Raw genomic sequence first — 14,914 nt, forward strand, 5'->3', positions numbered from 1 at the left:
CCCTATTTCCAAATAAGGACACAATTATAAGACTGAGGCTTAGGACTTGAATACATATTTTTGAGACATAATTAAACTCTAACAGTACCATTATCATTACAGCATATGAAGGATATCCGCTATCAACATGGTTTATCACTATTGACACTTACCTTGATAATTTGGCCAAGTTAGATTTTTATCAAATTTCTCCACTGCAAAATTACTTTTCTTTTTCTCCACTTCTCTATTGTTTTTATCTTTGGAAGGAAGTCACTATGTATAGCCCATAATTTATTAATTGATTTTGGACTTGATTTGGGGGAGCTATTCTCCATCTCCTTGAAGACAGATTATCTGAATAAATTACTCAGAATTCTTTTGTAATTATTCATTTTTTTCAGATATGTATGGACTCCTGTATATTTGTTTAAGACTTTGGGTTAGAATCCAATACTATATTATTTATTTTATTGTTCAAATTTCCCCACTGGAAGCTCTTTCAATTGACTTCTGTGTCCCTTGAACATGTTTCCATCATTGTGATTCCTTTCTCTTTCCCTTTTCTTTTCTTTTTCCTTCCTTCTTTCTCTTTCTTTTCCTTTCCTGGAGATTGAACCCAGAGCCTCACATATGTTAGGTAAGTGTTCTACTTTTGAGCCACATCCCAGCTCCCATCATTGTGTTCTTTTTGTTCTTTCTTAGTTTCTGGCACTAGAACATATTTCAGGCTCATCTTGTATGGAGTCCCTACGAGTTCTCTGGAATCAGCCATTTCTCCAAGGAACCCCTGATTCTTTTTATTAGAAACCAAGATGTAGGTGTGAGATCTACTTGTTGCTACTGCAGTGTCATTGTTTCTAAGTCCCTCTCAGCTAACATAACAAGAAAATATGTGTGTTTCTACTAATTTATGTACAAACACATATTTAAGAGTATTTCTACAAGATGCATTCATATCTATATTAAGCTAAACATGAGTTCATATGATGTCTTCAACTTTCATGGAAATCATGGACATCATTCTGGGTTTCTCTTGCTTGTCTGTAACTTTACATTTTAACAGGGAAACATCTTGCTCCCACCATCCTCCATCCATTTGCTTAATTGTTCAATTTTGGTATGTCTGTGTGGTATGACCTGAGAATTATTGATCCATACCCCCATGAGAAACAATTTTACCAACTAGAGTCCAGTTTTTATGTGTAGTTCTTTTGTCTTTAGACTTATGGTTTCCACTTATTTCCAAAGTTTCAAAGTTAGGTTAACATGTTTTCTATTCAACCTGTTCAGTGAGGTTATTTCCTACATTTGTAATATAGTTAGATTCTTTTATCAGTGTTCATATATCATTCTGGGATCTTCTGACCACTTATATGATTTCAAAGAAAATTACGTGCATAAAGGTCCATTCAGTGCTGTGAGCACGTGCACAATGACATGGATCCATCATTAGAGCATCACACAGGATAATTTCACTATCCCCCCAAATCCCTTGTGCTTCACTTATTTAAACTTCCCTTCCTCAAACCCCTGGCAATCACTGATCTGTCTATTCTCTACAGTTTTGCCTTTCCCAAATGTCATATAAATGAAATCGTGATGGTTAATTCTGTGTGTCAACTTGAGTGGGTTAAAAAATGCCCAGATAGCTGCTAAAACATCATTTTGGGGTATGTCTATGAAGGTGTTTCTGGAGAAAATTAGCATTTTAATTAGTAGATTGAATAAAGAAGAACTGTGTACATACATATGTGTATGTGTGTTTATATACATTTTTTCCTTTGTATTGTCTGTTTTATTGCAGAACACTGACTAAAACAGTAGTTAGTTCCTGGCTTACTTTTTGGGGTGTGTTTCCAATGGAAATACAGTTTCAGAACCAATACAGAGAGATTCTGGTTTGCTCTGTTCACCTGGTACTGCTGAGACTCCTGCTTGATCCTGCTGGTCCTACTTTCAGTTTTTCAGGCCTGTTCCTGCTAGGTGGGGTGTGGGAGCATTCTGGGCCTTGGGGCAGCGAGTGCTTCTCTGAGCTTGCCCTCTGGACTGCTTGTTTTCTGCTGGTGTTGCTTGAGGGGTGGAAGGGGCTTTCCTGGGCTCTTTAGTACTGCTAGGTGGTAGGAAGAGGATGCTGGGCCTATACAGCAGAGAGTGTTTCCCATGGCCTGCTCTCCAGGTCACCTGGTGCTGATGGCTTTTTCCTCAGTTTCTACTGTTGCCCCTCAGAAAGTGAAGCATCCACCTGGGCTGAGGAGGGTTAAGAAACATTGGGCATGGGTCACTGTGTAGGTTAGGAACCTGGACAAGGCTTAACTGGATCTTCTCTCACAAGGCAGAAATCAAAGTGTTAGATGGCAATGAGGTCTCATCTGAAGACTTGACTGGGAAAAGATTTGCTTTCAAGCTCACTTATGTGGTTGTTAGTAGTAGTCAATTTTTTTAGGGTTGTTAGACTGAGGACCTCAGTTTCTTTCTGGCTGTCAGCTGGAGGTTGTCCTCAGTTCCTTGCTATGAGGGCCTTTTCAACATGGAAACTAACTACCTCCAGGGCAGCAAGAAAGTCTGCTAGTAAGATGGAAGTCACAATCTTACCCAACCCAGTCATGAAAGAGACATCTCTTAATTTATTGGGTGGAAGCAACTCACTATGTTCAGCTCATACTCAAAGGTAAGGAGCAGGGCAGCCATATTATACAAGAAGATGAATGCCAGAACTGTCTCATTTGGGGTCCTCTTAGATCTGCCTGCCACAGTTGTCATCAATATTCTTTACAATTTTAATGTTTTATAGCTAATAATACTTACTATTTAAAGAATACTTACTAAGCTTCAGTTTTTCTCCCATAAAAGGGACAAAAATAATGACTTACTTTGGTTTTACAGCCTCTAGTTTTTCTAACTCTTCTATGTCTCACTAAACTTATGAAATTATTTATGACATAATTGTGATGACTATATGTTCTTACAGAGTAATCACTTCCTTTCCTGAGTCACTATTGCATTCTATCTATAGCTTCCTGTGATTTTTTTAGCACTTTTAAACTTGCAAAAGAAACACTAATAAATAGTCTTATCGCCCAGAGGACAAATTTTTTTAAAACATTTTCCTATCTATCCCTAACTGCACTCAGAAGAGTACTTTTACCTTAGAGTTCAGTAAATGTCTACTTAAACAATAACACTCCTGTAGCATTAAGAAATATGAACTCAAGATCTCTCTTTATAACAATAAAAGTAAGATATTTATTTGAAAGGATATCGGTTTTTGTTTGCTCTTTCCTTTTTCTGGTACAGGGGATTGGATCCAGGGGTGCTCTAACACTGGGCTACAGTGCCCATTCTTTTTATTTTATTTTTTTTTATTTTGAGACAGAATCTTGCTAAGTTGTCCAGGCTGGTCTTAAACTTGCAATCTTCCTACCTTAGCCTCTGGAGTAGCTAGGATTACAGGTGTTTGCCACCAAGTCCATCCTAGAAAAATATCTTTAATTTGCCTAAATTCAGTCAGATGTTAGACTGATTGAATACTGATTGAGGTTATTAATCACAAGCAATGTATATCACAATGCTGAAAAAATCATAAATATCTGATGTACAAGTTTTTGAATATTAATTTTTTCCTTACACATTTATTTTGATGTTGTATATGTATAAATATACATATTTCCTCCTGAACTAGGGCCTATGTTTCTTCATAAAAATCACTGTATACCTCCAAAGGTATTTCCACATTATTTGTAATACACATATAATAACATTATATAAGTAATAATTTCACAAGAAAATATCTTCTATTTATTCTTTATCCAGCCCAGGTAGAATTAAACAATGCAAAATTGGAAGGAGAAAAGTAATTTATTTTTGAAGTTTGTACATTTTTCTGAGTTTCTGAAAAACTCAAAAATTTCACAAGTTATATAGTTGAGGAATTGTTGTGATTCCTTTATTAATGCAGAAGCCTAATGTAACTATCAAGTCATTTCTGACTGCCATACTATTTTAACATGTTTTATTTGTGAAGGAGTTTTAAATTTTGGATCCCAATTGTATTCTGGTGATAACAGTTTAGTGGGTTTATTGACAAAAAAATATTTGTTTAGGTAGCTTTCATACATGCAGTTAAGTTCTTTTGTGGTGTCTTGCACAAATCCTTTTAGATATTGTCTAATGAAGTTTAAAATCATACGTGGTGTTCCACCAAAAATAGCACGATGGTAATAGAAATCTCCTTGTCCGAAGGGAATGAAAGCTGTTGATTTATTTCTTCTCTCATAAGGATACTCTCTAGTATTTTTAAAATACCACCATGCATGGAGTTGAGCTACTGATTTGCCCAGAGATTCTACTCCAAAATCACTCTTAAAGATCTGGTTTATAGTCATAATGTAGAAAAAGTTGACTTCATGCTGGATGCTGTCTATGAGATTCACACTCAAAGTCTTCATGTATATGAAGTCACTGTCTGCCAATGATCCTTCTTCAATTAGAGGCAATATTTTATACGTTCTGAAAGTACCTAACTCCACTAGAGGTATTCTTTTGATGTTATCAGTGAAGATATAGAAGATAACATTGTAGCCAACCATAAAGTGCTTATTAGCAGATTCTAGGAACTGTTCCAGGTATAGATTTGTAAATCTATGAAACATGAAAAAAGGGATTGTTTTGCTACAATTCATCAGGAGAATATATGTCACTTAGCATGCTAACGTTTGCATCAAGGATGGTAACAAAGGTAAGGGTAAAGAGAGGCTGGGTCTACAACTTCAACTATATTTGTTAGTGAAAAAGACCTCAAGTACATGTATGAAGACACGAATGGTGTGGCTCTACTTTGTGTATAATAAGAGACATGAAAAATTATGTTCTATATGTGTACTATGAATTGAAATGCATTCTGCTGTCATATATAACAAATTAGAAGAAATAAATTACTTTTAAAAAAAAGAATGGGAACATGAGAAGAGCCATAAAGTTTATTGTGAAGAAAGAGAGTTAAATGGATATTAATGAAAAGGTTTAGAAGTAGCATTAAGGACTCAATTAGGCTTGAGAAAATAACCACTATACAGTTAGACAGCCAGAAATAATGATCAGGGTTAATCATAAGTAGTTCTTTGCATATAGAAAGACCATGCATGTTCATCCATATTTTTCCAAAATAAAAAGGACAAATATTAGTATCACCTACTTTCTAGTAGCAAGTGTAGCCAAGCCTATGGTAATGTTCAGCCTTTTGTAATATTTTTCCAGGACCTGTCTATTGTAAGTTTCTTGCCATATGATTGGAGCATGCCAGTCAGTTATTGTTATAACATCAGAACGTTTTCTGTGAAACAGAGAAGAAACAAATCAAGCAACGTCACTTTTTTTTTTTTTTTTAATGAGAGTAGAAGTTGTCCAAGTGGTAATAGCTAGAGGTTATGGAGCACTTACTGAATGCCACGCACCATGTTTAAGTGCTTATATAACAGTGAATCCTTTCAATGTCCTGTTATTATTATTAAATGCTTTTATTATCGTTATTTTTCATATGAGGAAACATGGGTACAGATTAATTGAATAATTTGCTTAGTACCAAACAGCTAATAAATGTCAAGGTCAGTATTTGAGATCCAGCCAGTCTAGCTTCAGAGTCTGTGCTTTGGTTGTTCTCCCATACTGCCTTTTGAGCTCAAGGGTTATTTTCTTCAAGCTCTAACTATATCTTAATTTTAGGAAGTCCAGTGTCTGAACATTTCTGTGATTATTTCCTCAAGCAAATAGTACCAATGTCTCCTTATGTATTCTTGTTTTTTTCTTCATTGTCCTTTTTCTTTTTTTCTCTCTTCTTTTCTTGGGAGATCTAGAATACTCCCTTTCAACTTTTCCCTAATGTTTTAGACCCATATATGCAACCTGGAAGAAAATGAGGTTAGTCCAAAAAGGGAGAAAAACATGAGGTTTACTTTTTTTTTTTTTTTTTAATGATGCTGGGGATTGAACCCAGGGCCTTGTGCATGCTAGGCAAGCACTCTTACCAACTGAGCTATATCCCCAACCCCAAGGTTTACTTCTAATGATAACAAAATGATGGAAGAAACAGCAGTACTAATAAATAATTTGAATGGAGGAGGGTATTAAACTATTAAAGCAAATTAAGACATATATTTTGGAAGGAATTGAATACAAAGTCATTTTTATATTGGGGACTGCAAGCTTTAATTACTAATATAGATCTAGACAGGGTAGGTTTGGCAACCCTTACTAGTTATTAATAATGGTTATTATAATATGTAATAACAAATCCTTCAAAGTTCCCTCTCTTACTAGTTTAGAGATTCTTTAATTTATATATTTATATATATGCAATACTAGGATTGGGCCCAGGGGTGCTATAATTCTGAGCTATATTTCCAGTCTTTTTTTTTTTTAATTTTAGTTGTAAATGTACAAAATACCTTTATTTTTATGTGTGAGGTGAGCATTGTGCCACTGAGCTACAACCCCACCACTCCAGTCTTTTTCATTTTTTAATTTGAGACAGGGTCTTACTCAGTTTTCCAGGTTGGCCTTGAATCTGTGATCCTCCTGCCTCAGCTGCCTCCTGTAACACCATGCCCAGTTTATACAATAATTTAAAAAATCCTCTATACTTACAGCTTTAGGCACACATTCCTCCTTAAACAACAATCTAAAATTTTATCTAAAACCATCCAGATGTATCCTTGTCAAAATGATGGCAGTTATAAATTAGTATGCTAATTTATAAAAATATAAATTTGAAAAAAAATTAAAAATATCTATTTGAAAGGATTAAAACACTTTGAAGATTATTCCTTTTTTCTAAATATTGTGTAAATAAGATTTAAGGTTTGCTGCCAGATTGAAAAAAATATATCTCTGAAAGTAGGAGGCAAAAATCTGGGCTAATAAATTGTTTAATTAAAGACAAAACAGAAGAGGAAGTAGGAGAAGAAACATGAGTCATTATATTTGTAATTTAGATATAAAGCCCTTCACCTGGGAGGTAAATGCTGGCCAGAGGGCATCCTGTACAAAAAGGACTCTCAGTAGTCTGGTGACAAGATGACTATTCTTTGAACCTGTCAGCATCTTCCCTAGATGTCCTCATTGCTGGTTCAATGAGCCTCTATACAAACTGGCCTCAGGTACAGGAATGGAGATTACACATGGGCTCAATAACATGGACATCTTACTAAGGTTGTGCTATAACCAGTGCTGAGCACCCAATCTGTCACAGCAAGGGCTGACTCAGAGCCCACAGAATGATTCTGTTTCCCAGGGGAACTACCCAGCCATCTGATAGCTGTTTGACTACATTAGACGGCATCACAAAGGGGATATCACCTTTTTCTCTGGGAAAATACTTTTATTTTCTGGTATGGATTTGCTTTGTCTACAAATCTGCCAGCTTCATTGACTTGCAGAATATCTTATTCATTTTCATGGTATTACACAGTTGCCTCACCCACATGTTTTATGGTAAGAAAAGTGTGGCAGTTGGCTCACTTTCATAATGTTCTCTGGTCTTCTACGTGCATTCCTTTTTAGAAGCAGCTGGCCTGGTAAAAAGTGGAATGATCAGTAGAAATCTCAGTTTCAGTATTAGTTGAGAGAGAATTCTCTGAAAGGCCGAAGTACTTAATGTCTGTAAGATGCCATCCACACTTTGAATCAACAACTGATATGAAATACTTTTTCTTCCAAAGCTACAATATGTAGTCCATAAAATAGGGTGGATTTGGGAATGCTCTTGCTCATGGTTACACCTTATAACTCACTTATGGAATGTTTGGTTACCATTGTTATGACCTTGTGTTCTGTAGGTTCAGAGTTCTTAGTTCTCAGGGGAGGAAGAGCTCCTTTAGGGAATAAAGTCATGGTTCCATAAAGCTAATAACAGTCATTTGAGGTTTCTCATGATATTGAGCCAATAGGCAGCCATAGCATTACTGTGCTGGCTGTGGCAACCGTTCCTCATCCCCAAGGAGATACTGAGTTGCTTTTTACACAGTGATGGCAAGGAGGGATGCATTTAGAACCCAAAGAATTATCTGGGGTGCCCCTTAGTACTCCCATTTCTAGTAATAAAGGAGTATTAATAAAGAGAAGTTATGGCATCTTGATAAGGTGTGATCACTAGGGGATCCTAATCTTCAGGAATGGAGGTTTGGGTCAGCATATCAGAACTGTGGCCATCAAAGATATTAGCATGGTTAAGGAAACCATGAAACTGATTATCATCTACCTCCTTTTATTGTCAATCTCCTGAATAGCTACATAAGCAGTAATTATGTTCTTTATTTTCTCCCTTTTCCCTGTTACCATGTATGAAGAGTACTAGAGGTGGCTAATGTTACAATTTAAATTCAGATAGGAATGTGACTGAATTGTCATCACCTCCTGATGATAGAGTACTGATAGGACTTTGTGTTTCTCTTATTTGGGAGACATAAGCTTCTTCATCCAAATGAAAGTGGAGAAATTCTGCTGAGTGGCAGAAGGCCTGGATTATGCTAGTTATTCTCCATTTACCTTCTCCTTATCCATTTTTACTCCTTCTCTGCCTGGCTGTATGCTCTGGGTGCAGATTTGTCACCCACAGTCTCTTTAAATAGGGTTTCCAGGGGGTTCTGATAATGAGAAGCACGAGGATAAGGTTAGAGGGCAAGAAGAGAAGCTGGGCTATCTGATTTCTTTCTCTCCCTCCAGGTTTGTTGAAACTTAGAAAGTGGCTGTGTCCTTCTGCCTTCAGCTTCTACTTGGATGCTCTTCTTTCATGGTTCTAGCAAACTCCAGTCTCTATCAATATCATTTCTGCTCTTGCCCATTTAGATCTGGGAGTGGTCACAGCTTCCTGCTGTTGCAAGCCTTTGGATGCTTCTTATGTCCCTTTGGGGTCTCTAAAAATCTCTACAATCCCATCATTAAAGTTTCTGTATCTCAGTTTCTCTTATACCCTGACAGATTTAGTATCTGAGGCAGTTTTAATGCACTGAATAAGGCCTAAGCAGATGATGTTCAGCAGGGCAAAAGATAACCTAACCACAAAGTATAATATTTGCAATGAAAATTTCCAGAAAGAAGGTATACAAATAAAATGTTAAAAGTTTCTAGTATTATGGAGTATCATAGCTGTGATAAAGAAAAGGCATAGCAGTAAGGAGGGACGAGATATATATATATATCTCCTAAGATAGCAGACACATTACTAGTAGAAAATAAGTATTTAAATGAATTTGAAATTTCAATGCTAGACGGTATCAGTAAAATTTGATAAGAAATGATAGATACATGGGCTGGGGATGGATATAGTTCTGTTGGTAGAGTTTTTTACCTCGCATGCATAAAACCCTGAGTTCTAATTCCTAGCACCGCATTAAAAAAAAAAATCTGTCCCTGGGGTGGACTCAGCAACACATTGAAAGCAATAAATGAAGAAAAAAATTTTTTAAAAAATATATGATACATGATAATAGTGTGGGAGAGTATAATTTTTTCAAAAAGTATATTTGAACAGAAATAGTAGCAATTCCTCTTGTAAGTCACCATTATATTGACCTATATTTAGGAACAGGAAACTGAAATCTAAAAGGAGAAACAGAAGTGATACAGTAGAAATATACTATAAACTGATAGAATAGTGCTAGATCATTTTCAGGGTGTATATTACCCACATTTACTCTTGTTCCATTAGTAGTTTCTCCATTTCCTGCCTTTCTGGCTGGATTGTCATATTAGTAGCCCAGTTTGTGCCTTTCAATTTCTTTCTTCATACTTATGTAATTTTACAAATAACATGTGTATAATATATACATATACAGAGATACATATATCCATCCAGGCTTTTAAATTTTGTTTATTTTACGGTAGAGATAATGCATACTTTTCTGCATCTAGCTTTCTTCACTCAGTACCACCTTTTGGAAATCCCTCCAAATATTCTGAAATAGTTCTCACCAGTTACTCTTTATTTTGTTTTATTTTTGTGGTACTATGGATTCAACCCAAGGCCCCTCACATTCTAGGCAAACATTTTACCACTGAGCTACATCCCCAACCATTCCAATTACTTCTTATAGAATGTAATTTTTCACATTTCCAACAGTATTTTTCCTACATGTTTAGGTTCTAGATTTTAAAATTTTTGCTTTGATAAGTATAAATAATAGCTCATTCTTGCATTTTACATTTTTCTGATTTCTAGTGAATTTGAGCATTTTTTCATAAGCTTATTGGCCATCTCAATTTGCTGTACTGAGTTTCATGTTTCTCTCTTTTTTCTCAGTGATTTATTAAAAGAGTTTCTTATATTTAGATAATTACAGTGTCATTTGTTATTACAAATAATTTTCCCCCAGTGGTTTTCTTATCTACTTAATTTTGTAGGTTTTTTGGTTTTTTTTGTTTTATTTATTTATTTTTTTTTTTGCTACTGGGGATTGAACTCAGGGGCACTCGACCACTGAGCTACATCCCCAGTCCTATTTTGTATTTTATTTAGAGACAGGGTCTCACTGAGTTACTTTGCACCTTGCTTTTGCTGAGGCTGGCTTTGAACTTGCAATCCTCCTGTCTCAGCCTCCTGAGCCACTGTGATTTTTTTTTTTTTTACCCAAATACAATTTAAAAACTTTTGTATGGTCAGATATTTCTTTTTAAAGAGCTACTAGTCTTCCAGCATTAGTTAAGATCTCTTTCTTCACTAGATTCATGTGTTGTCTTGTAGACTTTTGTTTTTTCTTTCTGGTTTCAGAGATTGAACCCAGGGACACATTCGCAGCCCTTTATTTTTTACTTTGAGACAGAGTCTTAGTAAGATGTTAAGGCTGGCCTTGAACTAGAGATCCTTCTGCCTTAGCCTCCCAAATTGCTGGGATTACTGGTATGTGCCTCTGTACCTAGTGTCTTATAGATTTTCTAACCAGATTTTTATTCTTTTATTTTTTCATTCATCTTAAAATAAGCAAATTGATTTTATTAATTAAGTAAATAAAATTGATTAACTTTAAATAAATTCACCAGGAATAAGATGGTGTTTGATGGGGTCCACTTTTTTCTCCATTTGTATTGCCAGTAGTGCCAGAATTAATGATTCGTCCTTTTCTCACTGATTTTTAAAACACTATCTTTGTCGTATTTTCACATACACTGTGATCTAATCCCAGGTTCACTATTCCTCTGACCTATTTCTTGTTGATTTACTTAAATTGGTGTTAAAGTATGTTCTGATTTTTGTTAACATAAAATTCTATTAACTTTGTTTTTCACACTTTCCTTGGCTATTCTGAGACATCTGTCTTTCATTTTAGTTAAAGCTTATAGTTTTTTTTTCTTTTTAAAAGATCTGACAATGTGTGTCTTCCCTGATACCTCACACATTAAAGAAGTCATTTCTTTTCTGAGTAAGTATCTTCAAATAACAGCCAATGTGATGCTTAATTTTAAAAAATCCAAGCCTTCCAATTAAAGAACACTGACTTCACCATTATTACAGTTTTAGGAAGTTAGTCACTGCAACTAGACAGAAGGTTTCATACATTTCTTTATTGTACAAATATTGAGCCTCTACTATGTCTAGGTACATTCTAGTGAAGAGAGACAGATAATAAATGAACAAGCAAATACATGGTATGCCAGGCTATGTCCATGAATACAATGGAAAGAAGAAAGCTCGGAGGGTGTGTCATTTTTTTTCCTACTTATCGATTCTTGGTTTTATTTATTTATTTATTTTTTTATTATTAGTTGTTCAAAACATTACAAAGCTCTTGACATATCATATTTCATACATTTGATTCAAGCAGATTATGAACTCCCATTTTTACCCTGTATACATATTGCAGATTTACATCAGTTTCACATCCATGTTTTTACATACTGCCATACTAGTGTCTGTTGTATTCTGCTGCCCTTCCTATCCTCTACTATCCCCCCTCCCCTCCCCTCCCCTCTCCTCCCATCTTCTCTCTCTACCCCATCTACTGTAATTCATTTCTCTCTCTTTTTTCCCCTTTCCCCTCACTTCCTCTTATATGTAATTTTGTGTAACAATGAGGGTCTCCTTCCTTTACCATGCAATTTCCTTTCTCTCTCTCTTTCCCTCCCCCCTCTCGACCCTGTTTAATGGTGATCTTCTTCTCATGCTCTTACTCCCTATTCTGTTCTTAGTTGCTCTCCTTATATCAAAGATGACATTTGGCATTTGTTTTTTAGGGATTGGCTAGCTTCACTTAGCATAATCTGCTCTAGTGCCATCCATTTCCCTGTAAATTCCATGATTTTGTCATTTTTTAGTGCTGAGTAATACTCCATTGTATATAAATGCCACATTTTTTTTATCCATTCATCTATTGAAGGGCATCTAGGTTGGTTCCACCGTCTAGCTATTGTGAATTGTGCTGCTCTAAACATCGATGCAGCAAGCAGTATCGCTATAGTACGCTCTTTTAAGGTCTTCAGGGAATAGTCTGAGAAGGGCAATAGCTGGGTCAAATGGTGGTTCCATTCCCAGCTTTCCCAGGAATCTCCATACTGCTTTCCAAATTGGCCGCAGTCCCACCAGCAATGTACAAGTGTACCTTTTTCCCCACATCCTCGCCAGCACTTGTTGTTTGACTTCATAATGGCTGCCAATCTTACTGGAGTGAGATAGTATCTTAGGGTGGTTTTGATTTGCATTTCTCTGACTGCTAGAGATGGTGAGCATTTTTTCATTACTTGTTGATTGATTATATGTCCTCCTCTGAGAAGTGTCTGTTCAGGTCCTTGGCCCATTTGTTGATTGGGTTATTTGTTATCTTATTGTTTAATTTTTTGAGTTCTTTGTATACTCTGGATATTAGGGCTCTATCTGAAGTGTGAGGAGTAAAAATTTGTTCCCATGATGTAGACTCCCTATTTACCTTTCTTATTGTTTCTCTTGCTGAGAAAAAAACTTTTTAGTTTGAGTAAGTCCCATTTGTTGATTCTTGTTATTAACTCTTGTGCTATGGGTGTCCTATTAAGGAATTTAGAGCCCGACCCCACAGTATGTAGATCGGAGCCAACTTTTTCTTCTATCAGATGCAGAGTCTCTGTTTTGATATCAAGCTCCTTGATCTATTTTGAGTTAACTTTTTTGCATGGCAAGAGAAAGGGGATTCAGATTCATGTTGTTGCATATGAATTTCCAGTTTTCCCCCGCACCATTTGTTGAAGATGCTTTCCTTCCTCCATTGCATGCTTTTAGCCCCTTAGTCAAAAACAAGAAAGTTGTAGTTTTGTGGATTGGTCTCTGTGTCCTCTATTCTGTACCATTGGTCCACCCTCCTATTTTGGTACCAGTACCATTCTGTTTTTGTTACTATTGGGGTGTGTCATTTTATACAGGGTGGTTGAGAAGCCTTCACTGATGAAGTAAAATTTGGGGGGAATCTTGAAAGAAGTGCAAGAATGAGCCATTTGGCCATTTAAAGGAACAAAAGAAGCAAAGTCCTGGGAAGAGAGCAGGCTTTACTTATGTGAGGGATAGCAGAGAGGACAGAGTGCTGCAGTGGAGCAAGTGAGGGAGACAGTAGTTAAGATGAGGCCAGAGATAGATGTCGGGCAGCAGTTTTATCTATATGTAATTGAGGGAAAGCACTTGTGATGCACGTCACTGACAGAGAATTAGTATCAAAAACATATTTTATAAATAAACAAACGGAATGCAAATAATTTGACATAAACAGGTGAAAATATATGAACACATTCACTGAAGATGAAGCACATAAAGTCATATTCCATTGCTTTATTGATCAGAGAAATGCAGAAGGCCACAAAGAAAAAGTTTATGTCCATTCTATTGGCAATGCTGGGTATCTGAGAGCATGCAAACTCACAGGCTCTCTTGTTTATTGCTGGTGGATGAATTTAAGTTGGTACACCCACTTTGGAAAATAATATTGGCACTCACTCGTAGGTTCAACATTCACATTCAGAGATTACACTTCAACTCAAGAAGAAATGTATATAAACATAGCAACACTGATCTTAATATTAAAAACCTAGAAATTATTCAAGTGCCCATTAATAGGACAGCAAATAAATAAATTGATAAATTGATAGTTGCACAGTAAATTATTATACAGCCATCAACATGAATGTTAGTGATAATTTCCAGATGAATAAAGGGGAAAAAAATAAGTCCCTGGAAACTACACGAAGCATGAGAACCTCTTAATAGTTATAAACAACCAAAATTTTAAAATGGACTTTTCTCCCAGAACACATATAAAGGATATAAATATATATTTTTAAAAAGAAGCTGGGCATGGTGATACTGCCTCTAACTCTAACAACTCTGGAGGCTGAGACAGGAGGATCAGAAGTTCAAGGCCAGCCTGGGCAACTTAATGAGACCCTCTCTTAAAATAAAATTAAAAAATAAAGGGCTGGGATGTAGCTCAGTGGTAGAGTGCTTGCCTAGCATGTGAGAACTCTGGGTTCCATACAAACAGATACACATGAATGATGAACCAATTTCAAGAAAGTAGCTATTTTAGAGGGTCAAGTGAGGAAGATAGGAAAAGGCACAAAGGCAGGTGTTGAAGTTACTAAGGGCTGTAATTTTTTTTTCATTAAAAATAAATAAGCAAGCCGTCCATGGTAGCACACAACTATAATTCCAGCAGCTTGGGAGGCTAAGGCAGGAGGATCACGAGTTCAAAGCCTGCCCCAGCAAAAGTGAGGCACTAAGCAACTCAGTGAGACTCTGTCTCTAAATAAAATACAAAATAGGGCTGGAGACATGGCTCAGTGTTTAAGTGCCCCTGAGTTCAATCCCTGGTATCCCCCTGCCAAAAATATTAAATAAATAAGCAAGATAGGACTAGGGATATGGGTCAGTGGTAGAGCAGTTGCCTAGCATGCAGGAAGTTCTGGGTTCAATCCCCAGCACTGCCTAAAT

The 14,914-nt window shown here is 36.2% G+C and overlaps 1 protein-coding gene and 1 non-coding gene across 2 annotated transcripts; both read right to left on the reverse strand.

Annotated features, from left to right (window-relative positions):
- Nucleotides 1-3,953: 3,953 nt before the first annotated feature.
- Nucleotides 3,954-5,435, reverse strand: LOC101975292 (N-acetyllactosaminide alpha-1,3-galactosyltransferase-like 1). The gene is made up of 3 exons (XM_078044984.1): nucleotides 5,419-5,435; nucleotides 5,174-5,311; nucleotides 3,954-4,620 (listed from the first exon to the last, which is right to left on the reverse strand). The coding sequence occupies exons 1-3, from the start codon at nucleotides 5,433-5,435 to the stop codon at nucleotides 3,954-3,956; spliced, it is 822 nt and encodes a 273-aa protein (XP_077901110.1).
- A 511-nt stretch (nucleotides 5,436-5,946) lies between these two features.
- Nucleotides 5,947-6,020, reverse strand: Trnaa-agc (transfer RNA alanine (anticodon AGC)). Its single transcript has one exon. It is a non-coding gene; the product is annotated as a tRNA-Ala (tRNA).
- Between the last annotated feature and the right edge of the window lie 8,894 nt (nucleotides 6,021-14,914).

This window comes from Ictidomys tridecemlineatus, chromosome 4, assembly GCF_052094955.1.
Source record: "Ictidomys tridecemlineatus isolate mIctTri1 chromosome 4, mIctTri1.hap1, whole genome shotgun sequence".
NCBI lineage: Eukaryota > Metazoa > Chordata > Mammalia > Rodentia > Sciuridae > Ictidomys > Ictidomys tridecemlineatus.

Bases quoted from the DNA above. Each gene is read 5' to 3' on its own strand.
- LOC101975292 (XM_078044984.1), bottom strand. The intron at 4,621-5,173 runs GTAGGTGATACT...CATGTTTCATAG, and splicing joins GCTACACTTGCTACTAGAAA to ATTTACAAATCTATACCTGG.